The sequence below is a fragment of the Lacerta agilis genome, chromosome 15 (assembly GCF_009819535.1).
Source record: "Lacerta agilis isolate rLacAgi1 chromosome 15, rLacAgi1.pri, whole genome shotgun sequence".
Taxonomy (NCBI): Eukaryota; Metazoa; Chordata; class Lepidosauria; order Squamata; family Lacertidae; genus Lacerta; species Lacerta agilis.
This window is the reverse complement of record NC_046326.1, coordinates 22,495,742-22,521,061: the sequence shown is the minus strand read 5'-3', so window position 1 is coordinate 22,521,061 and position 25,320 is coordinate 22,495,742. Positions and strand designations below refer to the sequence as shown.

The 25,320-nt window shown below is 41.9% G+C and overlaps 1 protein-coding gene across 1 annotated transcript in view; it reads left to right on the top strand.

The window, feature by feature from the left end:
* The first annotated feature begins 980 nt into the window (after positions 1 to 980).
* The window catches only part of CLMP (CXADR like membrane protein), a 52,058-nt gene continuing 27,718 nt past the window's right edge, over positions 981 to 25,320 (top strand). The window contains exon 1 of the mRNA XM_033171496.1: positions 981 to 1,364. Within this exon, the coding sequence (XP_033027387.1) occupies positions 1,337 to 1,364 (28 nt within the window). The 5' untranslated portion in view covers positions 981 to 1,336. The remainder of the gene's footprint in view (positions 1,365 to 25,320) is intronic.

The window sequence follows — 25,320 nt, the reverse complement described above, 5'->3', positions numbered from 1 at the left end:
CTCCCCCTAAGATGTAGGGCAGCTGAGGGAGAGGCGGCGGGGAGACGCAAGCCCCACCCTGCCGTTTTGGGCAAAGCGGAGCCTGCAGGCACACGAACCACTGCGTCACTCCCAGGAGATGCATGGCTCGGGCACGCTGCAGGCCCCGCGGTAAGTGCCACCCCCCACTGTGTGGCGCCCAGTGGCCCCCACCCCCCCTTTAGTTCCGCCTCTGTGTGTAACACAGCCATAAAAGCATTCTCCCCTCCTGTGGTTTCCAGCAACCGGTGTATTCAGAAGCATTACTGTCTCAGATCATGAACGCAGGGCGTAAGCGTCATGGCTAGTAGCCACTGAAAGCATTCTCTTCCATGCATTTGTCCAGTCCTCTTTTGAAGTCATCCAGGCCATTGCTGCCTCCTGTGGGAGTGAGTCCCATCGTTTAACTATGTGCTGTATGAATGTTTTCTCTTTATCTGTCCTGAATCTTCCAACATTCAGCTTCATTCCATGTCACTTCTAGCATTATGAGAGAGAGTATTACTGTTATTTTCCATGTTGTTGGACTTCACATTCTATCAGTCTCAACAGGATGGCCAAGGGGCAGGGATGATGGGAGCTGCCGCTGTTGTTGTTGTTATTAATATTTATTAAATTTATATCCTGCCCCTCGTTTCATAGGTGCCCGGGCTGGCAAACAAACTGACAAAGCAATAAAAACATATTTAAAACATGCTGTTGAAGTCCAGCAACACCTGGAATGCCACAGCCCCCCCCCCTACCCGAGGGACAATTATTTTCCAAGTTTAATCTACTTAACCATTCTGACACCAGTGCAATCTACTTGCTTCGCCACAGAACGTACAGTTGCTCTTTTACCAGGAGTAAGTAACAGCTCACCACATGACCAGCCTTCGCTGTTAATCCTGGTTGATGGTAGGGAGGGGCTGTTCTGGGATTCAGCCATATGGTTAAAATTGTGCGCTGTGTATTTTCCCTCCTCTTTTCTCTCTTTCTTTCCAGACATGCGAAATTACTCCGTGCAGCCATAGATGTGTCTCTCAGCTGCACCGCCTCTTGTCTTTCCCCTTCCAGATGCTGACAGGCTCCGAACCAGCGGACAGAGAGAAACAGGCTTTCCTCATATCTGCATGGAAACTGGATGGGGGGAGGAATGAATAGCAGAAGAAGGGAAGAAGGAGCAAAGTTGGTTATTTTTCTGGCACATGGATGCAATTACATGGAGCACATTCCAGAGGCGTTACTTTGAATTCTGAGCAGGTCTGCCTGCCATTCCTGAGTGGAGTGGAGAGAAGTAAAAAAAAGGGGGAAGAAAAGTCTCTCTCACAGAGACGGAATGTCTGCACTTTCTATCCTGTTTCTAGGTAAGTTGGAGGTTTTTGTTTTGTCTTTTCTAAAAGGGAAAAAAATAATCCTAACAAAAGAGGAGTTGCAACCACAACAGTAACTAGCAAGGGAGGGGCTCTTGGAAAAATAAGTTACTTTTATGATTTAAAGCGGGGGGGCTGGCATCAAAGTTTGTTGACCATGGAGATCATCTGTTTTCAATTTCTTAGCATTTTTATTATTTTTATGGAGAACAAAAATAAAGGGGGGCAGGCAGTTAAAATTCAATTCCCATATCGGAATGAGTAGAGTTTAAAGCATCAGGCTCTCTTCTAAAGGTGTGGATTGTTGTTGTTTTACACAAAAAGCTGTTGAAGCTGTTTCATGTTAAATACTTCTCTTGAAGAAATCTTAAATGCTGCCTACAGAGCTCACACACACACATAAAAATGCTGGGGGGGGGGTTACGATACAAAGCCTTAGACAACTTTGCCATCCGCACATTTGAACAACAAAGCATTGTTTCAAGATCGGTGGTCAATCTGCTCACTTTTGTGTATGTCGTTCTGCTCAGAAATTTATTTCTGATATTTTTAAAGGAGCCCATTGTTTCCAACTGATACCACAGACAGCCCAAAATTAGAAACAGATGTGTTAAAAGTACATGGGAGGGAGATGAAGAAGGGAGAAAGAGGGAGGGGGGTGCATGGGAGAAGAAAAGACAGACAAACTGAAGTGGGGAGCCAACAAAAGAGAGAAAATAAGAATGGGCTGAAGACAAACAGGGGAAATCAAATGAGAAAGGAAACAACAGGAAGAAAAGGAAAGTAATTTAACACATTACAGAGAGGAGAGTCAGGTTTGCCACAGAGTCAACAGGGAACAGCAGCTAATAATAGCATGCTGATGAGTGTACCTGTAAGATTCAAATTTTCCCAAATGTGTTGCTTACACCTTCATGCTTTCCATTTTTAGCTGCATAACTAAATTATACTGTATCTCGCATTTCAGCTGACTTTAAACTACCTTGGGAAACCATTTATTTAAGTAGAGGGGGCTTATCCACTTACCTGGGAATAAGCCCCACCAAACTCAATGGGACTTTCCTCTGAGCAGACATGAAGAGAATTACATGGTTATGCATGTTCTTAAATCTCTTCCGTCGAAATCAATGGGACTTCTAAGTGTTTTACTTGAGCTCGATTGTGTCCAGTGTGTGAAAGGACCAGAAAGGCAGGGAGAGAAATCCAGGGGAACCAGTGAAGCACGGAAAATTATTCAAAAGTCTATCTAAAATGCTTTTTTATAATACATGTTAATCACCGTCAGCTACTTATACCACAACAAAAGGTTGGTAATTATTTGCCATAGATGGCCAACAAAAAAACCCAACCCCAAAAAGCTGCTGGCTGTTGTGTCATCTTCATAGAAGGCAAAGTAAGTTAGCACCAATACGTCCCATAAGAAAGAAATTTTCTGTAAAATGGAGGAGGTAAAAAGATGGAGGAAATGATTAAGAAAGGCAGGCTTGAGTAAAATGAGACGAAGGCTGGCCTCCCTTGTGACTGAGTCAGCGGCAGCCTCCTTCTCCACCTCTCCAGAGACATCACAGTGTGGAGAACAAGCTTTCCCCTCAATTCCACTTTCCACATTGGATTGACAAGCAGGCAGCTCTGTGAAAAATCCCGTATCAGCGCATCGCAAAGGGCTGCTATGCCTTCATCCCTCCTCATCAGTCTGGAAGACCCAGGGTAGATTCAGAGACTCCTCCTCTTTTAGGAAAGCTGATGGACATAAGAAAATAGCAAGAACTTGCTGGATCAAGCCAAAGGCCCATCTAGTCCAGGATCCTGCTTTGAGAGTGGCCACCCAGATGCCTGTGCGACAGTGTCAACTCAAGCACAAGAGCAACCTCCTCCCCATGGTTTCCAGCAACTAGCATTCAGAAGCTATACCACCCAGAGAGGGTACAGAGGATGGAAACATGAGGAAGGATGGATGCTTCTAAGGGTGTGAATTGATGGACCCTGGATTATCAGCAAGAGCTGGGTGAGGCGTAAACATGAATGACCTATTCTAATTCTTGTCTCCTACCAGCTGTCAAATCCTGCAGTCTGTGTAAAGGTTTCCATCTCTTGAGCAACTCCAAGCTTTTGGGTCTCCCACAGGAAGTGGGATGTTGCAGTGATGTTGCAAAATGTCCACAGTGGATGGGCAAGTGGAAGCATGTGCCCTCTCTCATTAGCCTTGGCACCAAGTCCCAATACATAGTAGTTTGGGAATGGGAGTATCTCACATTTCCCAACTTTCTGGGCACATCAGACTTAATCAGAAGACTGGCAACCAATATCTTGCACTTGTTTTAGCCTAAGGTTACCAGATGTCCCCAATTCCCGGAGACAGTCCCCGGATTTACAAATCAGTCCCCTGACAAAATCCTATCACTCCTACCTACTGAAGTTGAAAAGTGTCCCTGGATTCATTGAAAAAAAAAATCTGGTAACCTTATTTTAGCCCTGACATGGCACAAACTTTTTTTTTTGCCAAAATCTACAACAATTCAAAGGCAGCTTACTCGCAGGAAATGTGATATGCACTGAAGGAATACAATGGGAACAAATTAAGTACAAATGGGTAAAAACTGCTTTATGACCCACCCAAAAGACTAATGGTGACACTCCATATTAAGGTTGTTGGGTTCAGGCTCTGTTTGTACGATACCTGAAGGCAATTTGGCCAGCGGCTGCGGGAAGGAGGATGCTGGAGTAAATGGGTTTTTGGCATGATCCAACAGAGCACGTAATATGAGGTTTCTTCTGCACGCAGTGTTTCTCCCCTAGTTTTTGCATTTTGTGGCCATTTGAATGAAATTGCAATACCAGAGAGTTTCCCTCCTCCTTTGGGATAATATCAGGGATTTGCAACCATTCTATGACCACTAATGGATAAACTGAGCAATGACCAGCCCTCAAGATAGAAGGCCAGTTCATTTGCAGGAACACAAGCAGAGTATGAAGAGTTGTAGTTCTGTTCATATACGTATCTCAAAGGCAAGAGGATGGAAATTACAACAGGACAGCACAACGTATAAATTTGTGGGCAAATATTACCAGAAATGCAATTTTTTCATATATTCACTTTTAGCACAGCACACACCCATCCTCATATTTCTGTGCAACCATTTAACTATGCCCATGTTGCTCCTGCTGAAGAAATTTATGCTTGTATTTCATTTCCATGTTGTGCAAGGTTAAAGGCTATAGCCAAATTGTCCATTTCTTTGGTAGAAAAGAATGCCTTTAAAGACGTACTTTTTCATGTTGGGCAAAGTAACAAAAATAAAGGAGTTCCAAGAGCTGTGCTGTGCTACTATTCTGAAAATGCTGCAGGAGACTTCACTGTGCAAGTTCTGTCCCATACTAGTAAAAGTTAGAATATGAAAAGTCAACACACTCAACATGGTCCTACGTGTACAAACTTTGCAGAAGTTAGGAATCCAGTAGTTGGCACAAAAAGAAGTTCCAATTATTTCAGTCCCTATCATTATTATTATCACTAACAACAATAGGTCATAGCCAAACAAAGAGTTTCACAGGGACAAGGCCTTTTAGCTGCGCAATGGCACTTCCCTGCCCACTATTCTCCCTGTGTGCCACTGTGTGCCCTCAGTAAATCTGCTCCAGACATTAGGGTTACCCATACAGAGTACAGAGTAGGCATAGGCAAACTCTGGCGCTCCAGATGTTTGGGACAACAATTCCCATCATCCCTAGCTAACAGGACCAGTGGTCAGTGATGATGGGAATTGTAGTCCCAAACATCTGGAGGGCCAGAGTTTGCCTATGCCTGGTACAGTGGATGGAAGCATGAGGAATGATGGAGGACAAAAATTTGGTAGCTGATAGTTCTGGCAGTAAGGAAACTGTTTCGTTTGATACCACCCAGCACTTTCAAGCCACTTCCAAGCTGAAGTTCTCAAAGCACCTCCTTGTTTTCTTTAGATTCTGGTATGTTGAACGAGTCTTATGAATGCTCCAATGCATACCTAGATCTGGGCATAGAGATATCCTGGAGCTGTAAGGTCTGAAACAGGGCGTCACTGATTGTATTTGGCATGTCTGATAATCTGGCCCATTATACAAATCTGCATAACTTATTCCAGTCACAGGAGATGTCTTTTCTGGCTGTGTAACTTGGATTTACATAGCAGAATCCCACACACAGACATACACACGTTGCATTGTTAATTTCCCATGTTTCATCAATCTAGTAATGTATATAACAAACTAAAATCAGCTATGTGTTGGGGCTTGGGGGCATGGAATAAGGCTGTTTTATTCGCTGATGTTTCCTTGTGCATTCAGTTGTTTACACAGCTGATAGATTAGGGCTTGCTCTATAGCCAGCAGTATATGCTTGTAGCCATTTGAGGACAGGCATGTAGCTTTATTAAGGTTTTGTAAAACAAAGCATGGTCAGATAAGATGAGGGGTGGTGTTTGTTTTGTTTTTTTGACAAGAGACTTGTGGAAAAGGAATCCTAAATCCTATAAGCAATTGTGAAAACCAGATTCCCTTGCCCTCAATGCTGAAACTACTAAGCAGTGCTCCTGCAGGGTATAGCCTACACATGGCATTTCAAACGAAGGTGTTAATTGGATTATCCGTGGTGGAAGATTTGCTGGCACTTGCTATATTCTATCATCATCAATGGCAGTTGGATTATTATATATTCCAGATGGAGGGTGTGTGTGTGTGTGTGTGTGAGAGAGAGAGAGAGAGAGAGAGAGCGCAACAGCCTCTCTCTTAAAAAAGCATAGTTCTCTGGGCTACAGAGGCATTTCGTTTGTCCCTAGTTAGGAATTTTATTTGTGTGTTTGCAGTTATCTCTCATCTTTTTCTCCAAGAAGCTCAAGGTGGTGTACATAGGCCTCCCTCTCCACATTTAATCCACACAACAAGCATGTGATGTAAATTAGGCTGAGAGGCAGTGACAGTCGTGGAGTGAGCTTAATGGCCAAGTGGGGATTCGAACCCTGGCTGCCCACATCCTGGTTCAAAACTCTACACAACACTGACTCTTCAACCTGTTCGTTTGTGTGCTAAGTTTGAAAGAGCCTCACTTTACAGACCCCACTGATATAGCAGTTTAGAGGTGCAGATCCAAAAAGTCACTGTTAGAAGCCATCGTTAATGGGGCGCTCAAAAAGATAGGACATTGTGCTTCACACTTAAGGTGATACAGCCCATGACAGGATCTCAAAAGGTCTAAATTTGGAGGCTGTTTCAACAAGCGACTCTTTTTTCAAAGTATTTTTTATTAAAGATTTATTAAAGGTATGTGCAATGTCTCTCTCGCATTTTTTCCATGTAACATTTTTACAAGTCAGTTTCGTTTGTTGAGACATTAGGAAGAAAAGGGGGGAAGAGGTGGGCGGGATGGGGAGATGGGTGGGGTGACGATGTTTCTATTTTACTTATGTAGGGTTTGGTGTCAGCGTTGTATGTGCAGGTTCTTTGTTGTTCGCTTGTGCTCCTTTGGTGGTGAGAGAGGTCGGGGTTGGCGTAGGGTGTGATTGTTCATTTGTGGTTGGCTGTGGTGGTCTTTGGTTTCCTGTGTGAGTGGGGTAGGAGCAAGCGACTCTTTTTCGGTTTTTGTTTCCCCCTGTCTCTTGTATATTTGATTTCTAGAAAGGTTCTCTTGCACTTTTTTTATAGTGCATAAGCACCATCCATCCATTATTCATCTTAAACTAAGAAGTGTTTCTTGGTGCTGTTTGTGGAAGTGTCCCTATCTTTCACCTTCCCCTCAGGGCTTTGTAAACTGGCAATCTCTTCTCACATCTTGTGTGAAGTCCCAGGTACTATTATTATATATGCATAGCGTATGCATGTCTATGACATCCCTGATTCCAATTGGGTCTCTGGATCAAGCACAAATTTAGAAAAAAAGAAAAAGAAAAGAAAGCTCAATTCCTTCCCCAGGCTGTTTCCTAGGACAAGCATCAGGAGAGCAGGGCAGGACTCCTCCATTCTGTACATATTTATGAGACATGCACTGGATGTTTTGTACAGTTGAGTCTGCCGAGTATATATTTTTTTTAAAAAAGAGCCTTGATAAAAATTTTAAGGGCTATGGAAATGTTTAATATAGAACTGAACTCTCCTTCAGAGCAAAGAAGCAGAGGAACACTAGGAAGTATTGAATATAGAGCTTTGAAAAGCCAAGCAGAAATGTATAGCATTTTCCTCTCCAACGCATTCAAGCTGCAATTTATTTTTATTTATTTATTTTTTAAAAAAAATTGATTAATTAATTAAAATTACAGGGCTTTCAACCTTGAAGGCAAATCACTTTGTGACTTCATTGTTTAAATTTAGGTTCTGTTTTGTGGGGGATTGTTAGACTTCAAGCAAAAGCCTTAGAGCACAGGGGCTGTCACTTCCCATTACTTCCAGTGCCACTTCCAATTATTTCCAATCACCATTCTAGAGACAGGAGGGAAATTGAGCCAGATTCTTCATCATCATGCTTCCTGCCCAACCCACCTCATGAACAAAAGGACAATTTGCCAAAGTGCTGCCAAGATGGAACAAAGGGGGGGAATCGGGAGTAGCTTCCGTTGTGGGGTCTACCTGAAATAACCCAGAGCAAATCCCGCCAAGGCACACTGAACCAAACAACAACTGTGACTTTGGAGTCTTTTGTATGAAATAAGCCATGGGTAGGCAAACTAAGGCCCGGGGGCCGGATGCAGCCCAATCGCCTTCTAAATCCGGCCCACGGACGGTCCGGGAATCAGCGTGTTTTTACATGAGTAGACTGTGTCCTTTTATTTAAAATGCATCTCTGAGTTATCTGTGGGGCCTGCCTGGTGTTTTTACATGAGTAGAATGTGCGCTTTTATTTAAAATGCATTTCTGGGCTATTTGTGGGGCATAGGAATTCGTTCATCCACCCCCCAAAAAAATATAGTCCGGCCCCCCACAAGGTCTGAGGGACAGTGGACCGGCCCCCTGCTGCTGAAAAAGTTTGCTGACCCCTGAAAATAAGCTCTCAACCGAAGTCTGAACAATGTTCTGGTGCTGGCAAATTTGAACTCGCATTTCAACAAAATGATCAGTTTTTGTGTGTGTGTCACAGGATATTACCATGTACTCCATTAGAGAAAGGTGATGTATAGTTAATAAGTTTGGCTATCTTGAAAATTAAGATTGGCTGCCTATTTGTACGTTTTAACAGCTCACACTGCATGAGCAATGAACTCATGTGATACTGTAGCAGCAATTTGCTTCATTTTCACTCCCCCCCCCCAAATGACACGAGGACCATTTCAATGAGTGACAATATCATTTGGTTTCTATGTGGGGTTTTTATATCTTCTTACTATGATGTGAGAATCAGCTCTCAGTGTCTCAGGATGAGTAATCCACCAGTGGACTACTGGCCTGGGAAAATTACAATGGAGCGTTAGACAGTTTCCAGTAGACCAACTACTGTGTGCTGGTTGCTGGGATTATCCAAACAATGCTAGACTGGGTGGGCCTTATGCTGGTATTCTTCAGGATGAGTGTATACTCAGAGTGTATAATCACTTAAAGCTGAAGGGCATAACAAATATGTGTTAAGAATCCTGTGTAGGATCCTCTGTAAATTAAACAAGACTGGTGAACAACATCACTCAATCACTCAATCAATCAATCAATCAATCAATCAAGGCTGAAGTAAGTGAGGGCCTCCTTCAACAGATGCACCCAGGTGTCCTTCATAAGACTGGGGCACAGCTAGCACTGGAACAGTTTTCACAATACCAGAAAGTAAAACTACTTCAAAAGCAGTTTAGGGGAGATTAAAATCAGTTAAGAGGAGATCATAGCCCCAGCTTGGAAATTTCATTAATTTTAATCTCTTCAACCATAAAAGGAACAATAACTGTGACTTGGCTCCTGACGCTGTTAGGTGCTGCATCAGGTTGTGTCTGAAGCATGCTGAAACCTGTCAGAAGAGCTGGAGATGAGAATTAGTGAACAGGGAATTCAAAGATACAAACTGAAGGAACAACACTAGAACTCTTGCCTATTTCTCAGCTCTCTCCTTATACCCAAACTTTTCTTGTTTCTTAAAAGCATCAAATAAATCAAAATAGGTGGGAGGATTGTATCCCTTGTTTCAGTTTTAAGCCTGATTCTGCATCCTATGAACCTTACTCATATATGGCATAAATAGTATATGAGACATGTTGATAGGTTTTTCTTAGTTCAGGGTGTGAAAATGCCTTTTGTGGTGTGTGCCAAATAAACCAGAAAAGGCTGCTCACTGGATAGTGGTTGGCAGGTTAAGTAAAGTTCAGTCTTGATTTCTGTGGAGTAAAGTTTCCAGAGGAACTCACTCCTTGCCTTTTGAGTGGCTGATCCATAGATCCATATGTCACAAATTCAACAAAGGAATCCATTGAAAACAGCTGTTTTTGCCTATCTTGACTCATAAACTAGAATTTGTGAACATCCAAAAAAGCTGAGTGTTGGAAGATTTCAGGACAGTTGAAGGAAACGACTTCTTCACACAGCTCATAGTTAAACTATGCAACTCACTCCCACAGGAGGCAGTGATGGCCAACAACTTGGATGGCTTTAAGTTTAAAAGTTCTTGTTGGCATCCATCTGTCTTGAGAGACAATAGAGTGGGCCTCTAGGGGTGAAGTAAGACCGCTGCAGTGCTGAAGTGATCTCCCCAGAACACAAGCCTGGGCAGTGTACATGGAGGTCCTGGGCTGCCCATAGGACAAGACACACACCCACCAGCCTCGCTGATGTGACTCAAGGAAAGCAGAACAATACGTTTAGCACTAGCTTGGCTGCAGGAATTGCCAGGAGGTGTACTAGGCACCATCCAACTGTCTTAGGGACTCCGCTCCAGAATTGTGTAGGGTTTACTCTTTAGCCTTTCTTCTCCCAAAGAGAAGAAGTGAAGTTTTCCTTTTCCTAGATTGGCTACTTTCTCAGGTTCATGAGCCCCATCTGCCCCTCACTTCCCTCTACAGCTCGTGCAGAAACCGCCTTCTTGTCCGTTGGACCCACCATTGGTCTCATCCACTCAATCCACCAGAGTCTCTCTTCGCATGCTGGGGAAGTCCCTAACTCACTGAGGGTTTGAAACCCAGCAGCAACCCTCACTTGGTTTACCCAGCCAGTTGAAAGCCGTTCCTGGGGTGTGCTGACAGCTTCTAGGAGCCATAGGTGAGAGCTGAGTGCAGGGTGGAGACCAAAGGTGGACAAACAACCCCATACTGGTCAGAGTCTTATGTTTTGCAGGTGGCTTACCATTATCAAACAAACCAAGCAATTATTGACCCACCCCCAGTGAGCTATCCCCAGGCTGGCTTCACGAGGAAACTAGCTGGTGTAATTTCCAGCATTACTAAATTCTTGAAATTGTGAGTTTGCTCAAATTCTAACCTTTTACTGAATCTAGAGGTTTGGGGGGGGGCCTTGCCCCCAGGACCTTATAACAATATATACTTGCTTGCATGGAATTCACCAGGTTTGTCAATATAAAACTTTTGGTGGCAAAATGGATTATACTGAAACTTTATATAAGATATTAGATTGCTAAATTAATTTTTTTTAAAAAGCTTATAGTATTTATCATATAACTACAGCATTATTTGTGGAAGGTGGATCATGGAACTGCCGAGCGCACAGAATGTTCGAATCGGGCCCCAAGTGCACTTTCAAAAGTGATAGAAGGAACATATTTTAGCCTATAATATGTCACCTCCAAATGCTATTAATGCAATCGGAAAAGAGCTTTTTAAAAATTATACCTTTTGTTTAATGTGCTTATGGGACTCTTTAATTACATGTTAATACGTTGCAAATTCGAACATCAGTTTTAGAATCACATTTTAAAATGCCCCCAAAACTCAATCTAAGGTCATCTAATTTCAATGTATTATAGACTAGGCTCTTATTTTTGTTAAACACGTGTATGGTGGGGGGGGGAGAGAAAATAAGCTTCAGCCTCCCCAATGCTTTCTTTCATTGTTGTTGCTTCTAATTTATTATTATTTTTAAAATTAGGTGTGGTATTTTGTGTGTCAGCAAAATTAGATATTTTGCAAATTACCGGTAGGTATTTTGTGTGTCAGCACAAAATGCCTGCCATGGGCAGAAAAAAAAGAGGTGACAGTACTCAGAACAGTCCTGGTGAATACTATCACAAGAAAAAGTAGTGAGCCTCTGAAAGCCAGTTTCCCCATCAGTGACCTGAACTTCAGTGAAACATAGGATAGCAGCAGCATGCCCAGGGCATTAGTAAGAACAAAGAGCCTTGTGACATCTAAGACTAACAGATTTATTTTGACACAAGCTCTTGTGGAGTATAGCCCACTTCGTCAGATGCATCTGATAAAAATCGACTCTTGTGCATGAAAGCTAATGCCAAGATAGATAAATTTGCTAGTCTTTAAGGTGCTACAAGATTCTTTGTTATTACAGATGCTTTTTAACTAGATTTGCAGCAATCACAGAGAGTTCAAAGAAGGTTCCAAGCGTAAAAAGAGAAGCCCATTACATGAGGTGGTACAGAAAATGCTAGTCGTTGTGGAAACACAATGACTGGAGTATGAGAAAGTTTGAGGATTTCCAAGGTCATTTGCTTTGAAGCTAATGATCCTGTAATACACAGTAATACACTAATTACTTTAACTCATTCTCCAATTTAGCAATGCCCTGGGCATGCTTGCTGCAATTCTAGGCTAGTGAATGCACATCCATTAGTAAATGAACCTACTGAAAGAAACAGGGTGCATCAATTTCTTGGTTTTTCATGGTTCCCCCCACCGTGCTATTGTAGCTTCCTTTTTTTAACCATAGAATGGATTAAAAAAAACTTACCATTCTAGATATAGGTGTAGCAGTGCCAGAAAGAAAACATCATAGGACACTATGTGCACTGCTGGTTCACAACACAGAGAACAAAAACAGGTTAGCTGCATTTTTTTTTTATAAAGAATTTATTGGTATTTTTCATAACAAAGAATACCATCACCCACCCACATTTATACAAAACAAAAACAAACATAACCACGATTCTTCTTCTTGTTTACACACACACAAAAAAAATTCTAGTTCCGAATCTTTACAATTGACTTCCCCTGCCTTCTCTCCTTCGGTTCCAAATCCAGATTCTACTTTAATAACTTCATCTCTCTAAAAATTGAATTCATTTAAAGAAAATTCAAATCTAAACAATCATCTTAATCCATAATAATTAATAACAAAACTTTATATCTTAACAAATTATTCTTATATCAAATCTAAGCAAACTTCTTCTATCCCTTAAACTGCTGCTAATAACAAAAAATTCAAAATATCCCTTTTCTTGTTAGAAAATAAAATAAAACTTAATGTCTTAACCCTCCGATTTCAGATTACCATAACAAACCAATTATATTCTGCACTTAATACACTTCACCCTATCGCCCCTCTATCCATTGACCTTCTCCATCTTTCACCGGAACCACTCCTCAAATTGTCCTCTTTCCTTGTACGTCCACAGATCCAGACACAGTCCCCAACAGTCCTTGCATCGAACATCAGGGTACACTGTTCATCTTCTTTCAGCTTCTCCCATTCAATGAGGTTAGCTGCATTTTTAAATAATTATTTGATAGGCTTGTTAAGTCATCTTTGAAACTGAAGTATTTTCTCAATGTCACATTGTCTGATAAAATCAGCTGAAAACATGCACAATAAAAACGGCATACCTCAATAAGCAGAGACAATAAAACCAAATCTATTTCAGCAAGTCATGCAACAGAAACTAAAATAGGCTACTGCACCCACAATCAAAAGCAGTCTGAAAGAAATCCAACCCTGTCTGATTCACGCCAAACTGGTGCCAAAGTTTTATAGTAGTTTTCTAGGGTTTGTAGCACAAACCCCACATTTTTAGTGCCCCCCAAACGGAGTACAGTAACTGATTTTCAAACACTGTGCACTGCCACCCAGAGCCTAAACACCTAAGTACCGTAAATCCCAGTGAGTTCATTGCAATTTAGATCAATATACTGGTAAGTATACTAGCACAGCACAATCCATAGCAGGTCTACTCAGTAGTAAATTGCTGTAGGGCTGCGACCTTGAAACACGTTTACCCATAATTAAATCCAATGTGAAATCAACTGGATCTAGTCTATAATTTTAGGTTTGCTGTTTTGATCTGATCTAGAAGTAGTGCCTAAATAAATGGAGTATAATTAATTGTGTAGTATTCGTAAGAAAACAAAAAACACAAAAAATACCATTGGCAAGGGGTTCTCAATTCTAACTGAATAAGAGCAGTCTATCCCAACTGTGTTGAACTTTTAGGATTAACCAGTTCAGGCTCCACTCCTGTACATACTTATCAGGAAGTAATCCCCATGGAATTCAGATGAGCTTACTTCTAAGTAATGTGTTTGCACACAATTACCCAGAGCTTACCTACGACATTTTCCTGCCCAAGGAGTGGTGGTCAATGACCCCACACCCACACCCCAAATCAAGGTGCATGATAACCAAGGCTGGCTAGTTTCTTCTAGCACCTGAGGTAGAAAATCCAAAAAGCGCCTCTCCTGCTCCTTGTCCATAAAAAAACCACAATAATAAATTAAAATAATTTGCAACTTGCTGCCCCTTTCATGAAACCCAAAGTCAGCAACCTGGAGCAGCCATCCAATTAAAATTGGACAATGTTGGATTTCTGGGTGATACTGAGGCTATGACCCCCAGTTAGATTATCAATTTCACAGTTTGGGGGGGTGCTACAAAACGTGGGTTCACACTACAAAACCCTACAAAATGACTACAAAGCTTTGGCACTGGTTTGGAGGTGACCCAAAATTCCAGGGTTCATAGTTAATGAAGCTGACATTCTTTAAGTCTCTGCCTTGGGTGTTTATTTGTATTGTTTAACCCAGGGGTCAGCAACCTTTTTCAGCTGTGGGCTGGTCCACCGTCCCTCAGACCATGTAGTGGGCTGGACTATATTTTGAAGAAGAAAAAATTGAATGAATTCCTATGCCCCACAAATAACCCAGAGATGCATTTTAAATAAAAGCACACATTCTACTCAAGCAAAAACACGCTGACTCCAAGACCGTCTACAGGCAGGATTGAGAAGGTGATTGGGCCACATCCAGCCCATGGGCCTTAGGTTGCCTACCCCTGGTTTAACCCAACCTTTAACTGGTTTTTTGTAGTATGGTTGTCAATTGCCTTGAAATTTATACAGTATGAAGGGGATGGGGGTGTGGGTGATGTATAAGTGATCATACAGAATTGCAAATCATCAACAGTTATTAAACTGAAAAGTAAAGACAGTCATCAAACTGCCATCTTTCCAACACCAAAACGAGAAGGGAACAGCATTTCCATGGACTGTTCATTTCTAAGCCTTTCCTTATGTCCTAACCTGACCCGCACAAAACAGCAGAAAATGAGGCACCAGGTTCCTATTTAATCATGCACTTCCCTGTCAAGAGCTGGAATTGTATGCAGACCAACAGCACAATAGTCAGCAGGGAGTGGCACCAGAACTTCTGAAATTAACGTAATTTATTCTTCATTCCTGTGAACTTGGAATAATTTGTGCATTTGACTTGGCACAGCAACGGTGTCCCTAGTAATTTTGCAAATACATACTTTCCAGGCCTAACCTACTTCTGATTTATTTGCTCCTCCATCCCCCACAGCAGCCCCCTCCCACTCACATTTGCAAGAATATTAATGCTTTTTTCCAACTGAAATAAGCTAACTGAAGCTGCATTAATGGTCTCCTTTCCTTCTCTGGATAATCCTCCCATGGAAAAATTCTGATAGGAGACAAATGTAAGAGAAAGAGGGTTGATAACATTCATGCATGAGGAAGGATTTATTTAAGTGGCCCGTTAAATAAATTACTTGAGATGCCAATATTGTCTGTCTTCTCTAATGGCGAGGCAAACAAGAGACTCGACTCTTCCCAAAGCTATTCAAGTTGTCTATTAAAGGCACAGGAGCCTTCCTCAATTGGAAATATTGCATTGGTGACTTCCTCCCATACTGCAGATCCAAGCAATAGTTTGGGGTTTGCCCCCCCTAGTTGAAGGTACTTTGATATAGTGGTCTTATTGTCCACAATGAACACATTCCAGTTTGTTCAATTTGTGGGGAGGGGGTTGTCCTGCTACAAAATCCTACAAAACCCTTTTGACCAGAGAAAAGATCAGAGGGAGGGGAAGAATGCCAAGCAGCCTAAATTCTCTTTTGTATAATTGTAATCTCCAACTCAACCAATTATTTGTTCACTAACTTTTAGGAACTATAGTGAGTGAATATCCTGCAGTGCTATTGTTATTCTGCCCTTTTTCCAAGTTGGTAGGATGGAAGACAAAACTCTCTCTTCCCCAGACTTGCAATAATCCTGTGATATAAGGTGAGGCTAAGACAGAATGAGCCCAAGTTCATCAATGAGCTTCATGATGAATGAGGATTTGGACCTAGGTAAGAAGAGCCTGCTGGAATGTGGATCAGGCCAATAACCCGTCTAGTCTAGCATCCTGTTCTCACAGTAGCCAACCAGGTGTCCTAATGCGAAAACCTTGAGCAGGACCCAAGCACAAAAGCACCCCCCTCTTCTGTAGTTTCCAGCAACTGGTACAGTATTCAGAAGCATTACTGCCTTTGACCGTGGGGCAGAGTACAGTATAGCCATCATAGCTAGTCACCATTGGTAGCCCTCTCCTCCATTAATTTGTCTAACATATTTTACAACCATCAGGGTTGGTGGCCATCACTGCCTCATGTGGGAATGAGGTCCATAATGAGCTTTAACTATGTGCTGCGTGAAGTACTTTGTCCTGAGTCTTCCAACATTCATCTTCATTGAATGTCCACAAGTTGTAGCATTATGAGGGAGGAAAAAAACCTCTAACCACTTTGATCATGCCATGAATAATTTTATAATGCTCTCCCCAAGGAGGTTCAGCAGGCACCTTCATTGTACACCTTTAGGCACCAGGCAAAACCTTCCTCTTTGACAGATTGACACCTGGTGCCCTTTAGCAAAGCTGCTCCACCCCCTGCTCCTATTTCAATACTATAACTACTAAGCAACTCAAGGGGTCAGATATAGCAAGCCATGGAAACCCCCCCCCCCTCGCTCAGTCCAACCTAGCCTTCAACTTCAGTACGCACCCAGTTGAAATCCACACATTGTTACCATAGTGCCATAATTCAGTGCCAAATGAGATTGCTGCGCTCCCCTCAGATGCAAAAGCTGGCTTTATCATTGCCATTTGATGGGGTGGGAACAAGAGACGAGTGATATTGGGGAGGAGGACAAATGCCAGCCTATTTGGGAACAGAGATCTCTCCCAGAAATGTAGGGGGAGCATTCCCCCGGCCCCCCCTTTTTAGTATATTCTCTTGCGGTGTTCCATCCTAGAAAATATTCCTGCTTAAAGGCAGAATATTCCCTTCAAATGTCTATTTCCAGATTCCAGCTGCATCACGTAACTAAGAAGAAAAAGGACCTGCCCACATCTGGAAAAGCTTGGCATGCAATTATCTCTAGAGAATTAATATCAAGCTACAGTATAGGAATTTGCAGTATGGCTATGCAAGTGGTTGTGTGTGTGTGTGTGTGTGTGTGTGTGTGTATAAAGAGAGAGATCCCTTTGCTTCCCAGTTGATGGCATGTAAGAAATAATCATGAACAAGAACTAGTTCTTCTTCCAGAAAATCATGCCTCTTTCCACATAACATCACAATACCATCTTTTGGTGACATGTAGGAAGCCCTAAGGAGGTTCTTGAACTGAAGGAGAATGTTCTACCTAATTTGCCTTCTACAATACCACTTACAAGGGATTATTGGACTTTTATGTTCTTATTTCCCAGCAGATAAATTAGGGCAAGAGTAATATAACTGCAATGTAACAAGTTTACACTTCCTAGCACTAACCCGGGCTACCAATTTACATCTTCCTCTAAATTATCTCCCCAAATTAGCACATTTTATGCATGTGGGCTTTGAAGTAAAAATAAATTTAACATTTAGCGCAGCTCAGCCTTCTCATCGAGTGTGCCACTTAGTGAACGTTTCAGACCTGATACAATTACTTTTCCTAAAAGTGCCTTAAACTCTGCTTATGTTGTTAAAAACAACAAATGTTCCGAATGGGGTTAACCCCTCCCCCCCGGCAATTTGAAACTGATTGTAAAAATTTTCCCTCTACACCCACACTTAAATCTTTGCTCCCCCAAAACCTGAAATGATGCTCCTACAAGCACTTCTTCATTTCCACCATTTGTAAAAAAAATAAAAAATTATGTAGCAAAGAATCTTCTGTTCATATGTGCTGAAATCCACATCCAAATTGAGAACTAACAGAAGGCTTTCAGTCAATACTTGGAAATACTTCCAAAGTGGACAAGTTCAGCTGAACCATAAAAACAATAAATTTACATTAGTTGCATGCTCTGCACGTTGAAAGGAGAGCCCTCCCTGTTGCTTTAAATCACTCTCGGTTTTATTTTTCTGTGTCATCACTGCCAGTGCCTATAAGCCTCAGCTAAAAGAGGCCATCCTACCATAGCAAGTGGGGGGTGGGTGGGTTTGAAAGTGAGGAATCCCCTTCAGCAAGGATGTGGCGAGCAGACTCATCTGTTTATATGAGGGACAAAGTGATGGATGGAGGGGGGAAATCCTGGGATAAGATGCAAAATAATAATAATAATCAGGTCCACCAACTCAGGGTGTTGTGGTCATTGCCACATACCACTGTCGTTGCTACATAAACTGCATAACATGACAGACATCCTCCACTGAAGAAGAAGAAGAAGAAGAAGAAGAAGAAGAAGAAGAAGAAGAAGAAGAAGAGTTTGGATTTGATATCCCGCTTTTCACTACCCGAAGGATTCTCAAAGCGGCTAACATTCTCCTTTCCTTTCCTCCCCCACAACAAACACTCTGTGAGGTGAGTGGGGCTGAGTGACTTCAAAGAAGTGTGACTAGCCCAAGGTCACCCAGCAGCTGCATGTGGAGGAGTGGAGACGCGAACCCGGTTCCCCAGATTACGAGTCTACCACTCTTAACCACTACACCACACTGGCTCTGAACACATAGCAGCTCTGGAATGCCTTGTGTTTTTGAAATATGGGAATCTTAGATACCAATACCGCCTTGATTTCATCTACGACACAACTACTGTTATAGGACGAGACCAGCAAACAAATCTAGACCCTAATGTAAGGTTTTATAAACAATTTGGATGAAGGTATTGAGGCGATGCTCATCAAATTTGCATATGACACCAAACTGGGAGGGGTAGCCAACGCCGCTGAAGACAGAATTGAGATTCAAGATGACCGTAACAGATTCAAGTACTGGGCCAAAGCTAACAAAATGAATTTCAATAGGGACAAATGTTAGTTTGGGCCCAGTATCAGAATAGCCTAGAATAGCATTACTGTAGCTTTCTTTTGCTGCTGCACCATACTGTGGATTTATGTGAAGTTTGTGGTCTATTAAGACCCCTAGATCCTTTTTACATGTACAGTGGTACCTCTGGTTACATACTTAATTCATTCTGGATGTCCGTTCTTAACCTGGAGCACCACTTTAGCTAATGGGACCTCCTGCTGCCACTGCACCGCCAGAGCACAATTTCTGTTCTTATCCTGAAGCAAAGTTCTTAACCTGAAGCGTTATTTCTGGGTTAGCGGAGGATGTAACCTGAAGCGTATGTCATCTTCGTTACCACTGTACTACTGGTAACGAAGATGATAAAGGGCCTAAAACAGGCACCCCCAACCTTCGGCCCTCCAGATATTTTGGACTACAATTCCCATCATCCCTGGCCCTGTTAGCTAGGGATCATGGGAGTTGTAGGCCAAAACATCTGGAGGGCTGCAGGTGAGGGATGCCTGGCCTAAAAACTAAGCCTTATGGTGAACAATTGAGGGAAATGGGTATGTTTAGCCTGGTAAAAAAGGAGACTGAGAAGAGATATGATAGCTATCTTCAAATATCTAAAGGGCTGTCACATGCAGGATGGAACAAGCTTGTTTTCTCCAGCTCCGGAGGCTAGGAACCAACCAATGGATTCAAGTTACAAGAAACGAGGTTCAGACTAAACATCAGGAATAACTTTCTGACAGTAAAAGCTGTTCAACAGTGGAACAGGTCTCCACCAGAGGTGGCAGACTTTCCTTCAGTGGAAGTTTTTAAGCAGAGGCTGGTCATCTGTCATGGATGATCTAGTTAAGATTCCTGCATTGCAGGGGGTTGAACTACATGGGCCCTGGTGTCATTCCAACTCCACAATTCTATGATTCTATTATTATTTTTCCAGCTTCAAAAGCTTACTCAGTGAGCATTCATTTCTGACCACTCCTGTGTTATAACTCCTGTAAACAGGAAGCCAATTGTTACAATGTATTGCTTTTGATGATCTTTGTGCTTGGTGTGCACTGAGACAATGCATACCTAATAATGTAAGAACTGGTGTCAATTCCAAATGCAATATGAAGTGTTTGTAGATCAATCTGCAAAGGAGCAACAGTATATTAAGTGTGCAATATAATGTTCCATGAAATATAGTTTTGCCATTAACGATAAGAAAACTTCATTTGAAAAAGTAAGAGCTCAATGGATTGTATTCAGCGACCTTTTACTCAGTGCAGAGAGAGCCATTGGAATTCATCATGGTCATTTATTTTAATGGGTCTGCTATGAATGAAACTTAGTTGAACACAACCCAAGGAAAATAATACGATGTTTTTAAAACCTCATTGCAAAGAAACAAACAATTTATTGCAAAACAAAATATCTCTAGCACCCTCAGCCAAATATCTTCATTTGCTTTTCTGGAACCTTGAGTAAGAGAGATTTGTTCATCCTTCCTTCCGGAAAGCATTTCTAAATCCTCAAGAACAGAATCCAGATGTTGCAATCTGGAATAAAAATGTTGTTTTGAGTGAAATGGCCTGAACTACAACACAAACCTCTCTCTCTCTCTCTCTGTGGGTGTGTGTGTGTGGGTGTGTGTGTGTGTGTGTGTGTGTGTGTGAGTGTCACCAATTTTGGGACCCTACAGATTGAAGGAGCCCTACCAGGAACAAAACACATATCATGCAAAGCAAGTTTTTCTGTAATAATCTCTTCTATCTGAAGCTCCTCTGTAACACTCTTGAGCCACTAAAAACAGTGTGGAAAACAATGAAGCTTATGCAATACTTATTTGCATTTAATATAAGCTGCTCTTAGGAGAACTGTTTCCTCATCTAGGTGTGACATTAGGATATTAATTTGTAGCTACAAGGGTCAAATGGGATCTGAACAAAACGCTGAAGGTTGCTGCCTCACTTCCACCTTCCCATCCACATAGTGTAACCAGATATTATGTACAGCAAAGAAATATTAAAATGGCAAGTAAAACATGTGTAGATTAATAGTTAAGACATTGTGAACTAGTCCTTATTCCATAAAATCATGTCTCTTTCCACGTAACAATTCCACTGTGTTCCTTATGTTGAAATGTTATCCAAGTCACTTTGGCTAGAAGAATTAAACTTATTCCACTGACACCCTGATGAAAAAGATGTAATAACAAGGCCAAAGGCCAGATCTAAAATTTACTGTAGGAATGTTGGATAAAACCCTCTTATTATAAATAGCTGCAAATCACTTCGTTTTTAGCTTGTTAAAAATTTAACCAATTCATGGATTAAATAGCAGGCACCTTCAGATAGCCTCTTGGGATAATGGTTAGTTGATGGTCATTGTTTGTAATATGTTTGTGTGTGTGTATTGATCAGTTTTTCCCAAATTTGGGTCTCCAGCTGTTTTTGGACTACAATTCTCACCATCCCTCACCACTGGTCCTGCTAGCTAGGGGTGATGGAAGTTGTAGTCCAAAAACAACTGGAGACCTAACAAAATAAAAAAAATAAAAAAAATTCCTTCCAGTAGCACCTTAGAGACCAACTAAGTTTGTTCTTGGTATGAGCTTTCGTGTGGTATCTGAAGAAGTGTGCATGCACATGAAAGCTCATACCAAGAACAAACTTAGTTGGTCTCTAAGGTGCTACCGGAAGGAATTTTTTTAAAAAAATTATTTTGCTTTGACTATGGCAGACCAACACGGCTACCTACCTGTAACTGGAGACCTAAGTTTGAGAACCCCTGCTATATATGTATTTATAGATGATAGACAGATATTGTTGAAACAGTGTTAATTTTTAAATGATATAGTGGCATATAAATACATTTTATGGGAGGAGATCCTTCTCCCCTGATAGTTTCTGTTTTAGGGTGGGCTTCCCAAAACCATAACAGCAGTTTCTCAGAGAAAGAGAAATCACCTTTTGTATTGTTCCAAGTCCAGTATGACATTTTTTTCCCCTACTACCGATATGAATCTGGTTTGAGCTTTTTTTTTGTAGTCCCTTTCTTACAGCTTTAAAATCACAGCTTGGATAGGACCTCAAAATTCGTTTAGTCTAGCCCAGTGGTTCTCAAACTTCATTTGGGCCAGGCTTTCAGAATAAAAATTTGCTCGTGCCACACCAAAAAATACATTGGAAAACAAAAAGAAACAACTCTTAACAGTGCTTGATTTATATTATAAAACAGAACACAACTACTTTTTAATATGATCTTGGGAAATCCAGAAATTATAAAACATGCAGCTACATATGAGCACAAATAATTCAAAAAATATTGTATTGATTTGTCCTTGAATCTTCCCACCACACTTGCCATCCTCTCCCGCCACACCTGTGCAGCGTGCCAGACCCTTTGAGAACCACTTTTCTTTTTTTCTTTTCTTTTTTTTTTAGAAGAATTTATTAGCATTTTCATAACAAAATACACACCCAAACCCACACCTACAAATATAAAACAAATACAAATATTGCCAGGATTCTTCTTCTTGTTTGTATACATAAAAAAAAAAATTCTATTTCCGAATCTTGACGGTTGACTTCCCCTGCCTTTTCACCTTCGGTTTTAGATCCATAATCTACTTTTTTAACAACTTCTCTCTAGAAAATTTAACTTCAATTAAAAATAACACAATTATCTTAATCATCATATTCTATCGTAAATCTTAACAAAATATTTCATAAAATCTAAACTTATTTCTTCTGTCCTTTATCATGCTGCTATTAACATAAAATCTCAATATCTCCTTACTTATTCAGAATAAACTTACAACTAACAACCTTTACCCTCCGATTTCAGATACCATAACAGACCATTTAAATTTTACATTTAATATTTCACCCCACACCCCCTCTGTCCATTGTCTTTCTCTGTCTATCGCCGGAACCAATCTTCCAATTATCTTCTTTTCCCAAATGTCCACAGATCCAGGCAGAGTTCACAGCAAACCTTGCATCGAGCTTCAGGGTCCACCTCTCCTCTCTTCTCGGCTCCTCCGCTTCTTTGTACCATTCTTCTTCTTCTTGTAAATATCTTAATTCCTTGTCCCTTGCCCCCGAGCTCACACCTCGGGGTCTGGATATTGCAAATTTTACCGTTCCGGGACTGCCACCCCCAAAGAACGGGTCTTTTTTCCGGAGTCGCCCAGTCATCTCAATCCATCCTTCAAGCATCCCTTCTAGCTCTTTGCCAAGGTTTCCTTCCATTGTGTAGAACTTTTGGAAAGCCTCCTCTGTGGGAAGTAGATTTTTTTTATTTATTATCCCACTCAAGACTTTCAGTTTCCGATTCAGCAGTTCCAGCCTCAAGACAGTAAGTCTTTCTTCATCCGTTAGTCCAGAGTTCAAGGCAAGTGCAAACACAAAGTCCAACATGTTGGGGGAAGGGGTGAGTGTCAAATTTCAGTTCCTATCCCTATATTCCTCCCTTTGTTTCAATTGTTTCCCACGTCAGTCCAAATTTTCCATCGCCATTTTTCTGAAGCCAGAGCGTAAAGACCAAAACTTTAAATGGAGATATTTTCTGCAAACTTAATCCCAAAAAGGAAATCTCATCAGTCTCACTTTTAAAAGTTCAAATACTTTGTATCCATTACTGTAGCAGCAGTCACTTAAACTGGTTATTTTCTTTCCCCCGAAGGGAGGGAGGCAGGCTTCCTTTCCTCTTCCCCCCGGATCGTTCAAAAAATATAGAAATCAATCCATTTCAAATACTCACGACCACCGGGTTCTTTAACTCCATTAAAGACAGGTAGAACTTAGACGCTCGTCGCGGGGGCGACCGCCGCATTTACATCCCGGTTGGGGCATGTCCCCTATAGCCCGGCTCCGTCGTCCCTTCACCCCCACTCCCCCGTTACAGGGGGAGCGAGGGAAGGGTTCGGAGCACTAATGGGCACAGCCGGGGAGCCCAGGGTGCGGGACGCTCTTCCCGCACCCCACCGGAGCCCCGCTTTGCGGTAGCGGGGCTCCAACCACCGGGATGGACTGAATCGCCTCGCAGCCGAGGCAACCCACGACCTCCCGCGATGGCGTCGCCGCCGGAAGTCTGAGAACCACTTTTCTAACCCAAGATACTGACACAGACACACACACAGACACACACACACACACCCTGCTTTGTGTCAAAGGCATAACATTGAAGTGTGGATGTTGTTACATTGCAATTGAACTAGTTTCCTAGGATGCATTTCAATGTGTATCTGCATGTGAAGAAAGGCTGGCCCCTCTCGATTCAGCAACATCAACCACCCTCTTACTAAACATTATAACCTTCCACAAAAAAGTATGAACATTGTTTAAAGGGTGGGGCTCATACTGTGGTATGTATAAAAATATTTATGCGTCGGTTATTCCTCCTCTCCAGTTTCATTTCAGCCCTAACTAAAAACCCATAAAACTTGCTGGAGGGTGCTTTGGGTTCACAAAAGGATTCTAAAGCTGTTCTTAGTATCAAACAAGTATCACACCAGTATGTAAGGTAGGCAGAATGGGTAGAACATACGGGCCAAGTTTTTACTTCATGTGATTTGTGATCTCTGGGTTACGCCCTGATTGGTTGAATTCATCACTCTCCCTGGAGTCGAGTAGATTTTATGACCTCCTCCTGGCTGTCTCATAATGCAGAAATGTGTAAACAAGGGAGGCTGGCGTGTGGCGTTTTGCTAGGGAGCCTTGCGCCTGGGGAGCACTGGGGTTATGGAAGGAGGTCCCTGCATTAAAAATCTGGCATGGATTTCTTTTCAGCTTGTTTAAACAACAGGGCTGTGTGGAGTTTAGCTTGGGGGGAAGGAATGTGAGCTGTTTGAAATGGGAGGTTTCTCTGGGCTATGGCAGCTGTCAGATGTATGTACACAAGCCTTATCGGAACGATATGCCTTATTTCTTTTGGCAGTTGTGCTTATTTCACCTGATTACCATTTATAGTAAATGTTTTTTAATGAGGCCTGATGTGTCTGGGCCTGCAATGACGAAGAGGCAAGATGGGAAACAGCCCAAGATTGCAAGGCACACTGGGCAGAACTCTGCTTGCTTGAAGAATTACACACAGCTTATAAAGTAGCAAGCAAGGGCTCCTCCTCTTACTGTTCAAAATTCTGAATGAGCCACAGATCCTAATGGCCAGTGACAGTTAAGGCATGGCCCATGATGTAACTTGCCCCCCATCCAAAAGGAGCCAAGATCAGGACATTCCCTGCCACTGGCAGAGGAGGCCATAAAAGGTCAACCAAGCACAGTGTGTAAAGAAGGCAGTTAGCTGTTGTATGTATGTGCACTTAAATGACAAACACCTCAAGTACTTCGTAGGAAAATGGGATGTTATTTATATGCGACAGGATCCAGCCAAAGTTAAATATTTTTGTGCCCCATCGATTTGATCATGTGTATAACTCTCCTACTCTCCTGCTTAAATCCACATCCACTAACTGCTTGACTTTGCTTGGATCATGCCATTGCTATGGGTTGGGGGGTGTGAGGGTTGAGGGTGGGCTAGATGGTTTTTTTGTGCCCGGGTTAAGCCTCCA